The 18,601-nt window shown below is 50.7% G+C and overlaps 1 protein-coding gene across 1 annotated transcript in view; it reads left to right on the forward strand.

The window, feature by feature from the left end:
- Positions 1-18,601, forward strand: part of LOC144040408 (histone-lysine N-methyltransferase 2C-like) — a 36,845-nt gene that overhangs the window by 17,721 nt on the left and 523 nt on the right. The window contains exons 34-74 of the mRNA XM_077554574.1: positions 89-199; positions 265-549; positions 961-1,034; positions 1,115-1,315; positions 1,785-2,265; positions 2,333-2,985; positions 3,097-3,318; positions 3,643-3,968; positions 4,041-4,189; positions 4,270-4,674; positions 4,874-5,268; positions 5,407-5,506; positions 5,587-5,976; positions 6,043-6,157; positions 6,452-6,527; positions 6,675-6,738; positions 6,810-7,042; positions 7,164-7,511; positions 7,718-7,825; positions 7,921-8,709; positions 8,791-9,186; positions 9,448-9,609; positions 9,800-10,116; positions 10,193-10,368; positions 10,445-10,557; positions 10,632-10,751; positions 10,828-10,870; positions 10,950-11,074; positions 11,704-11,790; positions 11,866-12,045; positions 12,175-12,302; positions 12,412-12,604; positions 12,686-12,895; positions 13,793-14,148; positions 15,374-15,486; positions 15,544-15,680; positions 15,978-16,105; positions 16,193-16,394; positions 18,090-18,206; positions 18,280-18,353; positions 18,419-18,527. Of these exons, the coding sequence (XP_077410700.1) occupies positions 89-199; positions 265-549; positions 961-1,034; positions 1,115-1,315; positions 1,785-2,265; positions 2,333-2,985; positions 3,097-3,318; positions 3,643-3,968; positions 4,041-4,189; positions 4,270-4,674; positions 4,874-5,268; positions 5,407-5,506; positions 5,587-5,976; positions 6,043-6,157; positions 6,452-6,527; positions 6,675-6,738; positions 6,810-7,042; positions 7,164-7,511; positions 7,718-7,825; positions 7,921-8,709; positions 8,791-9,186; positions 9,448-9,609; positions 9,800-10,116; positions 10,193-10,368; positions 10,445-10,557; positions 10,632-10,751; positions 10,828-10,870; positions 10,950-11,074; positions 11,704-11,790; positions 11,866-12,045; positions 12,175-12,302; positions 12,412-12,604; positions 12,686-12,895; positions 13,793-14,148; positions 15,374-15,486; positions 15,544-15,680; positions 15,978-16,105; positions 16,193-16,394; positions 18,090-18,206; positions 18,280-18,353; positions 18,419-18,527 (9,011 nt within the window). The remainder of the gene's footprint in view (positions 1-88; positions 200-264; positions 550-960; positions 1,035-1,114; positions 1,316-1,784; positions 2,266-2,332; positions 2,986-3,096; positions 3,319-3,642; positions 3,969-4,040; positions 4,190-4,269; positions 4,675-4,873; positions 5,269-5,406; positions 5,507-5,586; positions 5,977-6,042; positions 6,158-6,451; positions 6,528-6,674; positions 6,739-6,809; positions 7,043-7,163; positions 7,512-7,717; positions 7,826-7,920; positions 8,710-8,790; positions 9,187-9,447; positions 9,610-9,799; positions 10,117-10,192; positions 10,369-10,444; positions 10,558-10,631; positions 10,752-10,827; positions 10,871-10,949; positions 11,075-11,703; positions 11,791-11,865; positions 12,046-12,174; positions 12,303-12,411; positions 12,605-12,685; positions 12,896-13,792; positions 14,149-15,373; positions 15,487-15,543; positions 15,681-15,977; positions 16,106-16,192; positions 16,395-18,089; positions 18,207-18,279; positions 18,354-18,418; positions 18,528-18,601) is intronic.

Raw genomic sequence — 18,601 nt, forward strand, 5'->3', positions numbered from 1 at the left:
GGAGTCCTCGGACCTCATCTCAGCTACGGCTCCCCACAAACAATTCACAAATTCATACACGCTTGTTGCATTGTTGGCATGTGCGCAGAGCTGGAAGGAAAAGACGTGGAAGACCTGTTTACCGCCGTGCTCAGCCCAAATGGCAGCCAGCAACACAACCAAAACACGCAGACTGCTGCAGGCGGCAAAACGCACACGGGTACGCACGCACGAATGCACGCAATAAGTGGAAGGGCAGATTGTTGACTGTGGCACGTCTCTCAGTAGGAGCGGGCGCCTTTCCTCGTCTGGCTCTACTGAATGGCCTGGCGTGCCGCGCTCCCAGTCTGGACGACATGGACACAATCCCGGGGGGTCCCGTCCGCGTCGCCGTCCCTTGCCCGCCCCCGACCAATCAGGCGGCAGGAGAGGGCGAGCACGACGGCATGTCGACGGCTCAGAGGAGCATGATGAAGTGGGAGAAGGAGGAGGCTCTCGGGGAGCAGGCTACTGTCGCGCCGGTGCTCTACTGCAACACCAACTTCCCCCAGCTGAGGGAGCAGTACCCTGGTATGCACACACGCACAATAACATGCTCAAGGACACTTCAACATGGTCACGAGGGCCGAGGATCGAACCCACAACCTCACGGTTGGGTGACGACCACCCTACCACTGACTAATGCCAGCCCAGAAAAAGTTATTTCAAATAAAAATGAAAAACCTATTATAATCATCTCAGCAAAAGAGGACAGTGGCTGCGTTTTCAGACCTTTGAGGCGGGAGATGAGATTAAGGATTAAAATTAAGGAAATTGGGACTGATCTCGATCGGTGCACCTCTAGTATTTGTGTGAATTGTTGACATGCGTGCGATCCTCACAAACCTCTTGAAGATTGTTGGTGCCAGCACTTCATGGTTAGCATTCACTTTGCTGCAGCCACACGCAGATGAGCGATGTTCTCCTGCGTGTCTGTTTCAGAGTGGTCGACGAGAGTGAAGCAGATCGCCAAATTGTGGAGGAAGGCCAGCTCTCAGGACCGAGCGCCTTACGTGGTGAGTGCGTCGTCACGATGGCAGTGGTGGTCGCTGATGCCGTTAGTCGTGATGATGTGATGTGGTTCTGTGTCTCGCAGCAACGCGCGCGGGACAACCGCGCGGCTCAGCGCATTAGCAAGGTCCACCTCTACGGCGAGCCGCCAAAGCACACGCAGTCGTGTCAGCCGCCGCTTCAGGGACCGTATGACGACGTTTGCCCGGACGCCGCCGATTCGGCGCTAAGGGACCCGCTCAAGCCCCGAGAGTCGGAGCTGGAGCAGGAGTGGAAGTTGAGACAGGTGAGTGTCGTTGTGCGCACGTTGGGATAGGGTTCTGTTGTTTCCATTGTAACCGCAGGGCCCGCATGCCACCGGGTGCAGATGATGATGTTAATGATGATGCTTGTGAACAGTGTTGAGCGTCGCTCCGGCCTCCTTTACTAATGTCTCTGATATGTCATTGAAAAGGGAGAGGTAAAAGACAGATGGTAAGCCGGTAAGAAGAGAAAAATTGTTCCATTATGTTCAAATGCACAAAAACAATGCATTTGATACTTGAAAGGCTTGAAGAAAGCACAGTTCACCTGCCAGGATTGTCTTGAGCGCCACGTCCTGCTTCAATGATGTCATGTTAAATATTACAAGCGCACACTCAAGCAGTTAGGGGTCTTGACTTGAGGATGGGAATGAGTGTGCGGGGTCTGTCGCTGGCATGTTGAACACTGACGTGCGGCCCCTCCCCTCACGCTGGTCTGTGTTGTGTCCTCAGCAAATGCGGCAGAAGAGCAAGCAATTGGCCAAGATAGAAGCCACTCAGAAGCTGGAGCAGGTGAAAAGCGAGCAGCGGCAGCAGCAGCTCTCGGCCAATCAGCGGCCAGACACCTCGCCGGATGCATGCGCCAGACAGAACCTCCTTCAAGGCTCGCCGCTGGCCGATGACGTCTTCCTCAGGCCGCATGCGCCACCGCCTTCTGGCTACTCGCCGCTTCCGCATTCTCCCCGCTCCCCTCACTCCTCCTCCTCCCCCCTCCAGCAGCACCCGTCCTCCCCCCAGATGTTCTCCCCTCCTTCATCCCGTCCTACCTCTCCCTGGGATCCATACAGCAAGCCGGCGGGGACCCCTCGGCCCGCCTCCATTCAACGCTGCCCCTCGCTCAGCATCTCACCTGCCCATGACGCTTTGGGGTCTCCTGTGCCCTCTCCGGATTCAAAATCATCAGATCCTTCCCGGACACTCACGCTCCAGCCAGGTAAGCTTGTGCCCATCCCCCACCCCAAAAAATTCCTGCCTCTAACTCTTTTATTTTCATTATTCAGGACTGCAGCACAGCAGAGCAGCTATAAAGAGCCCCCCCTCGGGCTCCCAGGTGTACCACAGGCCTCAGATCCAAGGGGGGGTGTTTAAAGCCCCCATGCCACCCCAAAACCAGCTGCAACAGGACTTATTTGGTGGTGCGACACCAGGAGCCAGGCGGGAGCCGTCCAGACCGGCGGACATCGGCCTCCCTCAGTCTCAGGACCGCGCTTTTCATTCTGGACTGGGTTCCCCTCAACGCGGTCCCTACACCCTTGTGCCGGGGACCCCGAACCAGCAGATGGCCGATCCCTACACCAACCCTCCGACCTCCGGACTACATTGTGACAGCTCGTACCTCCCGAGCGCGTCACTCGCGCTGCGCCTCGACCACTTGAAGATGTCGAGCGGCCACCCCTCCCCCTCCCACCCCACGTCAGACCCCTACCCCTCACTTGCCGAGCACTTCCCTCGATCGCCAGGTGGCACGCTGACCTCCGACCCCTACGCCAAAGCGCCCGGCACACCGCGACCCTCACCAGACCCTTACACCCAGCAACCCTCCACCCCTGACCCTCAGAAGACCCCTGAAGCCTTCGGCCAGGCCCAAGTGGATAACTTGGCTCCTCGGCTCATGAGATCTCCTCTCGGCGGCGATTCGGCAACCCGCAAGCAGGTAATAAACCCTCATCACATCTCATCTCATTGCATCGTCACACGGCCTAGTCGGTAGTCAGCCACTGAGTAGTACTTTCTGCAAACGCTGAAATGTGAATGTCGTTGTCAGTCGCCGCAGCAGGACTCCTTTACCAGGATCCGTGGGAGTAACCAGACCCCAAAGCACCCCGGGACGTCCGACCACAGATCGCCGGCGGCTCACCTGACATCCGGAGCCTCGCCGATGGACAAGACAGCAGCCGCTGACATGGCGGCAGTGGGCGTGGCTTCATTAGAAGGACCAATGGGCTTGCTCCCGCAGCTTGGAGACTCTGAGGAAAAACTAAGACAGGTACGACTCTTCTGGAAACGCCATTGTACTCGCTTGTAAGACAGTTTCACAAGATAGTATAATAACTGCCTTACTAATAACGCTAACTTCCACTGCTGCATAACAACAGTTTTGTACAAGTAAGGTTTAATATAGAGATACATGTTAACTTGTAGAGTTTGATAATGTTGTTCTAGTACACTAGTAGTACTAGTAACATATAGTTGACACCTGGATACTGGATGATAAAGTTATTCTACTTGTGATGACAAAGCGTACGAATGCATGGCCCTTAACTGGCTGTTAGAAACATCTGATGATGATGAAACATTTGCGGCTGTGCAGCGTCAGAGACTGCGCCAGCTCATCCTGAGGCAGCAGCAACAAAAGAGTGCGTTGCGGCAGGAGAAAGGCCTTCAGGAGGCAGGAACTTTGCCAGTCACGCCCGGTCCTGGACCAGCCCCCGGCGTGGCCACACCCCATCACTGGACCCAGGACGCTGCCAACACCCCGCCAACGGACGTGTTTGGGCGTCCCCCGCCGCCTTACCCCGGCATGCTGCGTCTTCCCGGACCGGCCGCAGTTCATCCCGGAGCTTTTCTGGGGGAACAGCTAAGAGGTTTGACCCCCAGAGCATCCCCGTTTCCCGTGCCAAGAGGAACGCCGTTGAGGTGAGGGGAGCGGCATAATACATTTGGCGACTGGCTCGTACGCATCAGCATTTTGAGCGCTCTCCTGTTCAGGTTCGGCCCGCAGGACTCCTTTCCGCGTCCTCCCCTGACGCTGGGAACTCCCACCGTCGCCCCCGTCCAGACAAGGAAGCCACTTCCTGGCGAGCTGATCGCCATCCGTCCGCTGACCGCCGCCAGCCCACACCCTCACATCTTGTCAGGTGAGAAGAATGTTAGTAGCTTGGCTTGTGTTCCCCGTGTTTGCACCTCTAATTTAAGCAACCGTTTTATGCGAGAGCAGCCACCCCCCAGGCCTTTCCCGGCCCCTGCGCTCTCCCCGTGCAACAGCACAGCATCATGGGTCAACCCTACATCGAGCTTCGCCACCGTGCTCCGGAGAACCGCCTGAGGCTACCCTTCTCCCTCGTGCCCGGCCTCACCTCCGATGCGTCCCTGCCGAGCGGCCGCATGGGGGGGGAGACCGTGGCTGGCCAGCCCGTCCTCCTGATGGTGCAACTGAACCAGCAAGATCAGCAGAACCTGGTCCAAACGGCCACGGCGTTGGCTCAGGGCACAGACGTGGCGCTCCAAGGGGGCGAGGGCATCGAGGAGCACCTGGAAGGGGTGGAGTCAGCCGTCAAAGATCTGGAAGACGTGGAGGTGAAAGATCTAGTTGACCTCAATCTCAACCTGGATCCCGAAGATGGTAAGAATCAGCATCTTGAGCTCAATTTTGTCGCCGGCTACGTCGTAGTTCTGGTATTTACAATTTAGATGTATATTATACCAATATGTAATTGAGTGCTTTTACTAATCAGCCAACCAGCAGCATCTAAACAAGATAGACATGATTTACCTTAGTGGGCCTCCGATGTCAACTAAATGGTACTACTTGTCCTCTTCAGGCAAAGAAGACTTGGACCTGGGTCCCAACGACCTCCATCTCGATGACTTCCTGCTGTCAGGGAAGTTTGACCTGATCGCTTACGCCGACCCCGAGCTCAACCTGGAGGACAAGAAGGACATGTTCAATGAAGAACTGGAGCTGGGGGAGTCTGTAGGCGACCCAAAGAAAGGAGCACCTCGAAAGATGGACAACAGCGCTGACTTGATTGGTCAAGTGAAAGAAGAATATGAAGAGAGCATCCAGGTGGATCCTCAAAACCGGTCCACCCCCCTTCCTCCCCCTCAACATCCCAGAAAGATTCCTGGACCAGATGGACACATTGGACTAGCTCGAGCTTCTGGGGCTGAGGCAGTCGGATCCAACCAGCCTGGCTCCTCTTTGCACCTGTCCAAGGTAGACTTGTAGACTTTAGCATGAACACCTTAAATGTTGTAGTAGGAATGTGACAAGATTTGATTTTTTTTGAACATGCAAAATACAAATATGTGGAGGATGACTTATTACTTGAAATTAACAATTGTGTCCCATCAGGGGGAGTCGGGAGAATCAGTATGTGGTTCTGGGACTTTGCCCGAAGTGCAGGTCCAGGGAAAGGTTCCATCTTATGCCCTGACCTCTACTTTGGCTCCAGGTGAACCCCAGATCAGGATGTGACTTGTCTCAGTTTGAAAGCAGAGTATAGCATTGACCCTGGTCTTTGTGTGTCTCTAGGTTCGCAGCCCGGCTTCCAGCCGAGTGCGGCCGGACCCTCGTCCGCTTACCTCGCTCCTCACCCACTGCCCTCTCGGTGCACTCCGGCTCCTCCGGCACCTCAGGGTCTCCCTCCTGGCTCCAGCCCTCGCTCGCTGCCCCTCCAACTCCCCCAGCCTTGTCTCCTCCCTCAAGCCCAGCCTGTTCAGCGGGACGTGTCGGCTCAGGGTCCGACACAGACACAGGACCAGAGCCAAAACGAAAACAAGGGCAAAGCTCTGCTCCTGGAGGAGCAGCCTCTCCTACTACAGGATCTCCTGGACCAGGAGCGCCAGGAGCAGCAGCAGCAGAAACAGATGCAAGCCCTGATCAGACACAAGTCCACCTCGGAGACCGGAATCCCAGATTTGGGTGAGATTCCGACCAACCCGTGACGCACGCGTTTGTTGTCGTGTTGCTGTGAACCTTTGTGTGCAGCAGACTTCGACTCCATCTCGGACCCCATCATGAAGGCCAAGATGGTGGCTCTTAAGGGCATCAACAAGGTCATGAGCCAAGGCAACCTCGGCCTCAACAACATGGTCATCAACAGGTATGACCACTCTGTCACCTGATTGTCACTTTGACGTGTGATTGGTTGTTCAAGAAATTGCATATTTGAAGTTCCATGGGCCAGCACGATTGATTATGGCAGACTAGATTGAAATGGCAACACGAAGAGGCTGAAATCTGATTAGATGAGAAATATCTAACATCCATACATGCACAAAAGAAAGTCATTGACTGTTGGGAAGAAAATAATTGAATTCAAAGAATAAATATTCCAAATTACCCTGTCACATGACTCTGTTCCCTCCACTGATGTGTTGTGTATTTTTTCTGTTAGGTTTCATCAGGGTCCTGCAGCTGCCACCGCTGCTCCTGAGGTCACAAGTCAGCCTCCTCTTCCAGTGACAGGACAGGTGCCCCAATCTAAACGTTCTTAAACATGTAGAGGATTTTCAATTTAGATTTGAGCAAGAAACAGGAAGTAGACTCAATACATGGTTAGCTTGATTTTGCCACATAAAATGGCGTGCAGAAAGTGGAAGTATCTTGTCTCCCATCAGGATGCCGACTTAAACACTCAGCTGGTGCGGCCCAACCCACCCAACTTTGGACCTGGCTTCGTCAGTGAGTTCCTCCCAATGTCAATTTGCCTCAATGTCGCTTTGCCTTTTTTTTGACGCATGCATGTGCCGCAGACGACTCTCAGCGGCACCAGTACGAGGAGTGGTTGGGGGAGACGCAGCGGCTCCTGCAGATGCAACAGCGCCTCCTGGAGGAGCAGCTCGCCGCCCACCGCAAGATCAAGAAGGCGCTGTCTGCCAAGCAGAGGACGGCCAAGAAAGCGGGCCGCGTGCTGGCCGAAGATGACGCCGCCCAGCTTCGCTACGTCGTCGAGCAACAGGCCGCCGTCCAGAAACAGTTGGAGCAGGTCGGTCAAGTTCTTCTGGGTTTGGAGGATCTTCCACTTTTTCTCTCCCGCCGACGCCAGTCAATACGATATTACAAAGTTTCCCCGCCGTGCTTCTAAAATGGTGTCTGTTATGCTTCAGATCCGGAAGCAGCAGAAAGATCACACGGTGCTCATCGAGGACTACAGGAACCAGCAGCGGCAACAGAGGACCCCCACAAACGTACCTGCTGTCGTGCTCACCCAAAACACGGCACCTTTGCAGAGCGGCATCCAGAACGTCCCTACCGCTTGGTCAGCTTTGATGGCACCAAATTTGCCATCTCACCCACCGCCGCAGACGCCGCCCGCCCTCTCGACAACCCCTCTGGTTTCCACCATCGTACCCGGGATTGCAGCTCCGGCGGCGGACTTTGTCCCTGGCATCAGGGGACCTGTCACGGGCCACGGGGGAGCCTCTGGGGGCGACCTATCAACACCGGCACCTCAGGTTCGAATACCAATTGCTCTGAATTTGAAAAGAGAAACGTTATGTTCCTTTCAGAATGTCCAACATGAAACACTAATGCCACCTAGTGGCAGAAAATTAACTCAACACAAATCTATGAATCATTGTTCATTCTTTTTAACTTCAAATAATGAAAGAAAAATGATGAGGTTTGCAGATATTGTGAGCTGGAAGTTCTTCTCCTGCAGGTCAAATTTGACGACAACAACCCGTTCAGTGAGGGTTTCCAGGAGAGGGAAAGGAGGGAAAGGTTGAGAGAGCAGCAAGAGCGACACAGAGTGCAACTCATGCAGGGGGTGAGACGCATGTGCACACGTTGCGTTAGGAAGATTTTTATATAGTGGGCTTTGTTTTCAATGTGGCTCATGTCGCCTTAAACCTTCTGTCTCAGGTGGAACGTCAGCGGGTGTTGCAGCAGCAGAGGCTTGATCTAGACCAGCCAGGCCACTCGGGCACCCCAGGCGGAACTCGACTGTGTCCCGCGGGGTTGGCAGTAGGCGGGACCCTTGGCCCCACCCCAAGCGGAGACACTCTTTCCCAGATACCCTTCTTCAGTTCTGAGCTGCCCCAGGACTTTCTCCAGTCACCCCCTCGTGCCAGACCACCCACGCTGGGGGGCCAGCCAGGGGCACCGTTCCCCCTGCCCCAGCAGGGATTCACGGGAGGGCCTCTCCCACATGGGGCAGGAGCCTCCCCGGAACAGCGCGGGGTGTTGCCCGTGGAGGCGACGCCTCACATTCTGCAGACTAAACAAAGACCTGCCGGGAGTCTGGCTCAGGTTCTCCCACTCGGCGCCCTTCCGACGCCCCCCAATCAAACTGGACAAGGTCATACATTTGGCCCCGACTCTGCTTCTTCCTCGCCATCGGCCACCCTCCGCGCCCCTTTCTCCTCATCCTCCATGCCGCAGCTCTACGCCGACATCCTGCCCAACGACGGCCCCAAGAGGAGGAGGAGCATGAATCGGGACGGGGGAGCCCGGACGCCGCTGTCCACTCACTCCGACGACATGGCAGCCCCGCCTACGCCAGCCTTGAGTGATACGTCCTGTTCGACACCCACGCGGGGTGGCGCCGAGCTGACCAACTCCAACCCGTCGGCTCTGGTGCCGTCTTCAGAGCTGGAGAGGCAGTTGTCTGTGTGCTCGGCGGATGCTGCACGAGGCCGCATGGAGGTTAAGGTGCGCCATATCACGTTTGTCCCAGCAGCATCTCTTAAATGTAGTTAGGACCGACTCAACTCTTCATGTGTTTCCCCGCAGGAGGAGCGTGAGGAGCGAGGAGATCCCGTAAATCCGGCGTGCACCTCCCCCCTTCACGACCCTGGGAAGGAGCTCCTCCGCCAGCTGCTCAAAGAAAAAGCCTCACCTGAAAAGGCGCCATCACCCGGCGGCCACGCCCCACCCGCCTTCCGCCACAGACTCTCAGGCGACAGCACACGCTCCGAGGATGAGGACGGCGCCGGTTTCCATGGCAACGCTCCAGATGTCCTGGACTTGTTAGCTAGGAAGAAGCCCCAGCGCTGCAAGCGCACCACTCGACCGGACAAAGACAAAAATCCCAGCAAGTGCAAGAGGAGGCGACAAGAGGACGAGGACGAGGACGCGCTCGACTACTCGTCTTCTCCTTCGGATCAGGTGGTGACGCACCTCACGCAGGTCAGCTGACAACACGCAACTTGTTACTTGCGCCTCAACTCAAACCTGTGCTAGAATTCCTCTGAGGACTATCATGGCACATATACGTTAAAAATAAAATCTGACTTTTCACAAAATTCTTCACAAGATTTACTATGAAAGTAATCTTAACTTAATTCATGGGGAAAAAAAGCCATTTTAATGAAAAAATACAACTTTACAACCAATATTGAACCTGACTCATATAATGTATGTGCTGGTGGTTATTTTCTGGCCCCTCAGCTGTCCGTGCTGCCCCTGATGGAGCCTGTCCTGCGTCTAGACCTGAGCCTGTTCCCCCCGTACGGCAGCTCGTCACTGGGCCGAGACTCCAGGCTGAGCGGCACTTTCGGAAACGCCTGCCTGGACGGGGTTGCCGACTACTACACGCAACTCGCGTGCAAGGTAACAAAAAATAAATAAATTCTACTCTTTCTGTGGGAGTTGATGTAAGTTAATGATAAAAAAAGAAAAAAACTTTCTGGAGGGATAAACAACACCAATTATTTACTTTTATTGTATGTGCAACAGGTTATTTTTGTTGAAAAGCAAATTGTGACATTTTGAGGCCGTCTGTCTTGTTCCAAATTTGCAGAACATCTTGGGCAACCCACCAACCCCTCCAGCCTCACTTCCGCCCACCCCACCTCCGGTGGCCAAGCAAAAGCTTCTCAACGGCTTTGCCACGGCAGATGAAGTGAGCAGGAAGGACGGTAAGTGCGTCCCGTCTCATAATGGCGAAAAGCGCAGCGCCACCTTCGGATCTGACCTTGTTGCTTCCCTTTCAGAAGTCAAGGGTGCGACGACGTCCAAGGGCGAAGAGCTCCGACGGGCCACCGAGACGGCGGACATGGACGTGGACGTGCCCGCCTCCTTGCCCACGCCGCCGCACAACAACCAGGAAGAACTACGGTAATGTCTCCCGCCGCCTTCCCGGCCTAGTGGCTGAAGAGCTCGTTGCTCACTCTGCGTGTTTTGCCCAAATCAGCGTCCAGGATTCGTCTCGGTGCGGCAGCCCTGATGGCTATGTCCCGTCCTCGTCCCCCGAGAGCGTGGCCGACATGGAGGTCAGCAGGTATCCTGACCTGTCCTTTGTCAAGACGGAGACGCTGTCCCCCTGCCCGTCGCCCCCCATTCCCATCATGCCTTGCTCCTGGGGCAAAGGTCGGTCCCGCGGAGCGACGCTGACGGCTCCCCGTCCGACTCGGAGTGACTCAATTGTACTATTGGCCCTTTTCAGGCTCTGCGTTGAAACGGGAAGTCAAGACGGAACCCGACCATCAGGCTCCTCCCTCCTGCTCCAACTCAGATCTGGTTACCATAGCGATAACCTTGAACCCGACCGCCTCGCAGGTAATTGCCGCACCTTTCCCAAGTCGTCCTCCGACCCTCGCCATGATCCGCTGACGATGTCGTTGTCCTTCCAGAATGTTCCCGGCGTCATGGCGACGGTGGCCAAGCTGCTGCGCTTGCCCGCCTCCATCAACTACCAGCTGAGCCGCGACCCGCTCACCCTGCTGGCCGGCGTCTCGGTGCCGCTACCTCAGGTGCCGTTATTCAGCTTGAAATGCACTCAACTGCTTTCATTGTGTGCGAGGAAATGATGGGAATTTGTTCATGTAGGCTACATCAAGCAGCAGGCAGCAGAGAACAGCGCCACCAACTGGTCTGTATACTTTTTGCATCTTTTGTGTGTCACGTGTGTGTGTTTTGTCACATGACCAATCAAGTGGCCTTTTGTCTAGGTGTGAGGATGGGCTCGGTCCAACGTGGCAGCGGTGGCGCTCCCACCCCCTCCAGGCCGCCTTCGTGCAGCTTCTGCAAGGTGTTGCTGGGAAACGGAGTTCGCAAAATCAGAGAGACAAAAGAGGTGAGGGTCATCCAGGGGTCACAGGTGACTATTATGGGATGCATAACTTGTACTGCGTAGGCGTGAAGGGAACGTTCAGTACTTTAAGCACAGCCTCAGGGATGAAATAAAAGTTTGAACATTTAATTCAGTGGTTCTTTTGTGTACCACTGGGGGGCGCTTGCGTACCACTAGTAACACTCGTTGCACTATTAGTTCAACATTTCCAAAATGTTCAATTTTCAGCAGGCCATATAACTGTTAAGAGAACAAGACATTTTCAGTATTTTGCATTTAACACACACGTCGGCTGATCAATAGTATTGATTTGTGAGAAAATTGCCATAACGAGGTTTTGTTGCAATATTTCAAGGGGAAAAAAAGTTTAGTGTTATCAGTGAAAAAGTAAAAAAAAATAATAATTATGAAACCTTTAAATAAATATTTGTTAGGTTTATTACTGAAATTAAAATTGATTCAAATAATAATCCTCCAGAACTGGGGGTGAGTATTTCCGCATACCGCCCATCTCTATTTCAACATTTGCTAACCTCATGATGCGGGCCGTGTTTGAATACGCGGCCACTGAAGAATGACCACGCGTGTTGTCCGTTATTACGTTAGAGCCTGAAATTGTGCGTGCGTTCCAGGAGGGTCGTCCCAGTCTGCTGTTCTGCAGCCCGAACTGCTCTGCGCTCTACTCGTCCGGCCTGAAGGGCGGAAGCGCCGCGGATGAGGTGCGACGCCGCGTCCCAACACTAACCTGTGATTGTATGATTGCCGATGACATCATGTATATGTTGTGCCCCTAGCCCGCGGCCCCGCCCCCTGCTCAGCACCGCTACGAGAACAACATGTCATCCATAGCTGTCCACTCGCTCCCCGTGGCCCCCGCCCGGGCCGCCGCCGCCGCCGCCGCCTCGCCGCCCCCCCGCTTCCCCTCCGCCTCCACCGTCACCATGGAGACCAAACCCCGCATGGACGGCCTCAAGGTGGGAAAATCTGACATGACATCGCTGAGGAGGCCACACCCCTTAAAGGCACACATACAACATATAAATACAGTAATTGGAGTCAAATTTTTTTACAATATGCTGCGTTTTGTTGTCCGTGATTGACAGGTGAAAGTGAAACTGAAGCCCCACCCCCACGCCTTTTCCGAGGGCGACGACTCGCTGGCGAGTCAGCATACCAAGCGGATGAAGAGTTCGCGCTGGCGACGCTGGAACGTCAACGTGGCTCTGAGCAGGTGAGCGGCGCCGTCACATGACCCCCTCAGAATCCGAATGGCGTTTACACACAAGCGTAACACGAGTTTAGCCTAGCACGCGCTCACAAGCAGTCTCCCTCCGAACCAGGGGTCCCATTTCCGACAAGGCCGTCGCCGTGCCGACCGAGGACGAAGTGGACGTGTTGTTGAAGAAACTGGGGGCGTGTCTACGGCTCGACCCTTTTCCCGTGGACCAGCGCAGGTGTTGCTTTTGCCACCAGCAGGGCGACGGAGAAACCGACGGACCCGCCAGACTGCTCAACCTCGACTTGGATTTGTGGGTGAGTCCGCGGTGCCCGTCGCGCTCGAGCCGTCGCGACGCCGACAACGTCATGACACCGCCGTGCTTTTTGTCCAATCAGGTTCACCTGAACTGCGCCCTGTGGTCCAGCGAGGTATACGAGACTCAGGCGGGCGCCCTGATCAACGTGGAGTTGGCGCTGCGGCGCGGTCTGGCGCTGCGCTGCGCCCACTGCCAGCAGACGGGCGCCACCAGCGGCTGCAACCGGCTACGCTGCACCAACACGTACCACTTCACTTGCGCCATCAGGGCACACTGCACATTTTTCAAGGTAAGAAGAAGAGGAGCTTTGATTTGTTTTGCAAAACGGGAGGGGGGGACCATGAGGAATCGAAACAGATCAAATCATTCTGAAAAGTCTTACATTCGATTAGGCAATATGTATAATAGTTTTAAAATGTGTGCTTTAATTTGGAGTTAATTTAAAGTTCCTTAAATGCCACTAATTTTTTTTACGCACGATTAATGCTAAAGATTATATAGCTCTTAATATGAAAAGAAAAATACACTGAACTGTCACCATCTTACAAATACAATTATGCCATCTAGTGGCAGAAAAATGACCAACACAAATCAATATCACACTACATCTTTTTAATTTTAACTAAATTTGATGAATTATTATGAAATTACTGTTTCGATGACTAAAAGATGCAGCAATATTTCTATTAGTTTAACATTTTTTCCCATTTTTATATTAACAAGAGTATGAAAACTTTTACATTTACATTTTACAACCGATGTAAATTTGTGATTAATCGTGAGTTAACTATTGAAGTCACCCAATTAATTAATTGCCTGACAACCCTAATATATAAACATTAATAGTTCAAATTAGATTACGATTATTACGAAAATATTAATCATAATTATATTGGTAATAATTGAAATCACAATTAGGATGATCATTTATTTATTGGTACAAAACAAGAAAATGTTTAAACGTTATAAAAATATTAAGACAATTACAATTCTTTGAAATGCAAATGTATACATTTAAACAACTCAAACTACTCAAAATTAGAATTAATAATCTTTTTCTTTTCTTTTTTACGATTATGCTGATTTTTGTGGAGTGTAATAATTAGAATTGAATTTCAATGAATTGCACGACCCTAGTTCAAATCAATGAGATCTGATTCTGAAGTTCCCGTCTGCGACCTTCCAGGACAAGACAATGTTGTGCCAACTGCACCGGCCCAGGACGGGCCCCGCCAGCTCACCCTCGTCAGCCCCGGGTCCGCCCACCGAGCCGTGCGCGTGGACGCACGACCCGTACGACTCTGAGCTGCGCTGCTTCGCCGTGTTCCGCCGCGTGTACGTGCAGCGGGACGAGGCGCGGCAGGTGGCGGCCATGGTGCAGCGCGGCGAGTGGCGGCACAGCTTCCGCGTGGGCAGCCTCCTCTTCTGCGCCGTGGGCCGGCTCCTCCCGCGCCAGATGAGCGCCTTCCACGCCGCCGCCGCCATCTACCCCGTCGGCTACCACGCCAACCGCATCTACTGGAGCATGCGCCACAGCAACAGGTGACGCCAGGAAATGGAAATGTCTCGTCAATTTGACAGCGCACGGAAGACTTGTTGACAAATTCGAGTGATTAATTTATCAAAGTAGTTGTCAATGAATTTAACACTATGAAGCCTGGGAGCAAATTCTGATTCCTTGTAAATAGAGTATTTATTGGTCCTTTTGAACAAATTATTATTATTATTTTTTTTAATCAACTTCCACATATGACTTTTGATTTGTCATATTTGATACATCCGGTCACAATGCTTTAAATTCATACATTTATAACTGTCAAAAACATATTAAACAGAAAGAATATTTCCCACAATTAATAAGTATAATTAATAACGATTAATAAGTATGTCTCTTCTTGCTCAATTGGGTCAATCTTCCAAAAGCCATCAGCTGGGTGATACTGCCCTCTAATGGATTATCTGTGCAATGCATGTTTCAGGTCATATACGTCAGGGCTTTAATGGGGGGGGGGGGGGATATTATACTCATGAAATAGTGGGCTCAAAATGTCTTGTATTTAACTCTTTGACTGCCAAAAACGTTAAATAACGTTTAGTAAAATCCTATGGAGGAGTGCCAAAGACGTTAAAATACGTTTGTTTCCAAACAGAGGTGAAACTAACCATTTTCTATTGTTGATTACTGAAAAACGGAATAAGGTAGAAACAAACTTTTTTTTTCTGATGGAAGATGAGAGTCCAATCTTTCATTTGGTAGTATGTGTGTTTCCATAGTCCAAACACAACATTTTCTGTGGACCTTGAAAGATCAGTCAAATTGCTTAAATCGGCTGGCACCCACGGCATCCCTTTTCTGAAAACGTCTGGCAGTCAAAGAGTTAATATGATACGTTTGGCGTTACAGGGTTAACTCATTCACTGCAAGCCCAGTTAAAATGGATTTTTGACGTCTATAGCCGTCAATGGCAGTGGATGAGTTAAAAAAAAAATGGTGAAAAATCAAGCTGGGCAAGAGAAAATTAGAAAGTTTGAAATGTAGCTACAGCTCTATGAGGCTCCAGAAGCGGAGCTTTCTGGTGGTCAGCAGGGATGAAATTGACCCACGCCCCCGCTCACCTGTCATCTGCCAATCAAATCAGTTTACACGTCTGACTTTCTTTTGCTTCCAAATATCTTCTCAATGCCTCCAATGCTTAAATTCCTCACAGGGCTTTTTCACATCACAAAAAAAAATAATAATAAATCGCAATTGTGTGACCTTTTTTAGGCGCTGCGAGTACATGTGCTTCATCGAGGAGCAAGAGGCGCGGCCGCTCTTCAAAGTCCGGGTGGTGGAGAACGGCTACGACGACCTGATCCTGACGGCGCCCACGCCGAAAGGTAACGTCCGGCAAGCTGCTCGCAAGCCCGGTCCACTGACCCCTCACCTCCACGCAGGTGTGTGGGAGCAAATCCTGGAACCGGTGGCCCACCTCAGGAGCTCCAGCGGAATGCTCAAACTCTTCCCCAACTTCCTGAAAGGAGAAGACCTCTTTGGGCTCAGCTCCTCGGCTGTCTGCAGGATCATCGAATCCGTACGTGGCTCCTTTGGCGACCGCTGCTTCCTAACCTTGGTGGAGGTCACCGACCTTGCAGTCTCGTAGCCAAATGTCAAATGATGCGTAATTGGCTGGCAGCGTTCTTAGCCAGTGGCGCTCACGTCTCAGTGTAGCAACAAACAGTCTTGACCTCCTTGGGACCCCCGGGGGCTCCATGGAGCCCAGGTTTGGAAGCGCTGCACTAAAACGATGACCTCATCACATCAGTGACCTCACTTTAGCATCTAAAGACTTTGAGGGGCTGCCGTCGAGTAATCCTGCGTTTGTGTGTAGTTGCCCGGCGTGGAGTCGTGCGAGGGCTACACCTTCCGTTTCGGCCGCAACCCGCTGATGGAGTGGCCGCTCGCCTTCAACCCGTCGGGCTCGGCCCGCTCGGAGCCCAAAGCCAGCCAGGCCAAGAGGTAGCGAGCGTCGCGGCCGGCACGCGTCGATCGGCTCGCCGCCCCGCCCGCCCGCCCGCCTGTGACGTGAGATTTTTTTCCCGCCAGGCCGTACCTGCTGACCAGCATGGCTCCCCGGTGCCAGGGTTCGGTGGGCTCCATCGTGGGCGCGGTCCCGGGCGTCATCTCGCTTTCACCGGGCGAGACGGTGGCGGGCGCTCACCAGGGGCGCCACTCCAAGCTGGCGCAGTACCGACGCATGAAGGCCGACTGGAAGACCAACGTCTACCTGGCGCGCTCGCGCATACAGGTGAGCGTCGTCTTTGTGATCCTTTGGGAAGTTCGTTTTTATTGTTTTGAGGTTTTTGTTTTAGTCCGTTTTAATTCGTTTTCAGATCTGGTTTCTTAGTTTAAATTTTTTTTAAAAAATGCTACATTTTCAACAACAATATCTAAAATACAAAAAATATTTAGGATTAGGTTAGATTTTATTTAGTTTTGTAAACATAAAATGTAGTTTCAGTTTCATTTTTTAAAAAGCATTTGTCTTATTTCGTTAGCGTTTTTTGTTGTTTTGCTCTTGGTTTTGTTTTTCAGTTCTTTTTCAGAGCTGGTTTGCTTCATTTTAGTTTAATTTTAATTAGTTTTAGTTTTCACTCTTTTTTTTTTGTGTGCAGGATTTTTTTTATCATGGTATATGTATTGTGTAGTAAAAATTCAACAAAAATATCTAAAATACAAAAATATTTAAGTTTTAGTTTTGTAAACGTAAAATGAAGTTTCAGTTTTAATTTTTTTTTTTAAAAAGCATTTTCCTTTTTATTTTATTTTGTAGTTGAAATTTTTTTCCAAAATGCTTCATTTGAGTTTATTTTTTACTAGTTTTAGTTTGATCTTTTTCCTTAATTGTGCACAATTTTTTAAAAACATGGTATGTATTGTTTAGTAAAAATTCAACAAAAATATCTAAAATACAAAAAATGTTAGGATTAGGTTTTATTTTAATTTTATTTTTTCGAAAGCATTTTCCTTTATTTTATTATGTTAACTTTTTTGAGTCAGTTTTCATTCGTTTTAAGAACTGTTTTGGTAGTTTTTTCAAAAATGTTTCATTTTAGTTACATTTTTATTAGCTAGTTTTATTTTAGATTGTGGGCACGATTTAAGAAAAAAAGAAAAGTTTATTTTTTACTAGTTTTAGTTTGATCTTTTTTCTTAATTGTGTGCACAATTTTTTAAAAACATGGTATGTATGGTTTAGTAAAAATTCAACAAAAATATCTAAAATACAAAAAAATGTTAGGATTAGGTTTTATTTTAATTTTATTTTTTCGAAAGCATTTTCCTTTATTTTATTATGTTAACTTTTTTGAGTTAGTTTTCATTCGTTTTAACTCTTTGACTGCCAAAAACGTTAAATAACGTTTAGTAAAATCATATGGAGGAGTGCCAAAGACGTTAAAATACGTTTTTTTCAAAACAGAGGTGAAACTAACCATTTTCTATTGTTGATTACTGAAAAATGGAATAAGGTAGAAACAAACTTTTTTTTCTGATGAAAGATGACAGTCCAATCTTTCATTTGGTAGTATGTGTGTTTCCATAGTCCAAACACATAATTTTCTGTGGACCTTGAAAGATCAGTCAAAATGCTTAAAATCGGCTGGCACCCACGACATCCCTTTTCTGAAAACGTCTGGCAGTCAAAGATTAAGAACTGGTTTGGTAGTTTTTTCAAAAATGTTTCATTTTAGTTAAATTTTTATTAGTTAGTTTTATTTTAGATTGTGTGCACGATTTAAGAAAAAAAGAAAAGGGTATGTATTGTAAAAATTCAACAATAATATGTCAAATACAAAAATATTTAAGATTAGGTTTGGTTTTAGTTAATTATGTAAAATGTAGTTTCAGTTTTAGCGTGTTCCTTTTCATTTTATTTCATAAAAAAAAAATAATCAATTACAGTTATTTTTTCTGAACTAAAATAACCTCGGCGTGCACGCAGGGCCTGGGGCTGTACGCCGCCCGGGACATCGAGAAGTGCACCATGGTCATCGAGTACATCGGCACCATCATCAGGAGCGAAGTGGCCAACCGCAAGGAGAGACTCTACGAGAGTCAGGTGACAAATCCGAGCGCCGAGTGGCGTGCCAGTTTTTACGCCTGCGTTCCTAACTCTTGTCCCGTGCGCGCAGAACCGAGGCGTGTACATGTTCCGAATCGACAACGACTACGTGATCGACGCCACCATCACTGGAGGACCCGCCAGGTGCGAGGGCGTCGCGCGGCGACGGCCGCCGCGTTGCTGTTCTCACCTGTGCTTGTGATCGGCAGGTACATCAACCACTCGTGCGCGCCCAACTGCATCACGGAGGTGGTGAGCATCGAGAAGGAAAACAAGATCATCATCAGCTCCTGCCGCCGCATCCAGCGGGGAGAGGAGGTAGGTGGCGCGCCGCAGCTTTTAGCCGCCATCCTTGGCGTTGCCGCGGTTACTCATCGCCGTGCGCTCTTCTG

This window comes from Vanacampus margaritifer, chromosome 20, assembly GCF_051991255.1.
Source record: "Vanacampus margaritifer isolate UIUO_Vmar chromosome 20, RoL_Vmar_1.0, whole genome shotgun sequence".
NCBI classification, from domain to species: Eukaryota; Metazoa; Chordata; class Actinopteri; order Syngnathiformes; family Syngnathidae; genus Vanacampus; species Vanacampus margaritifer.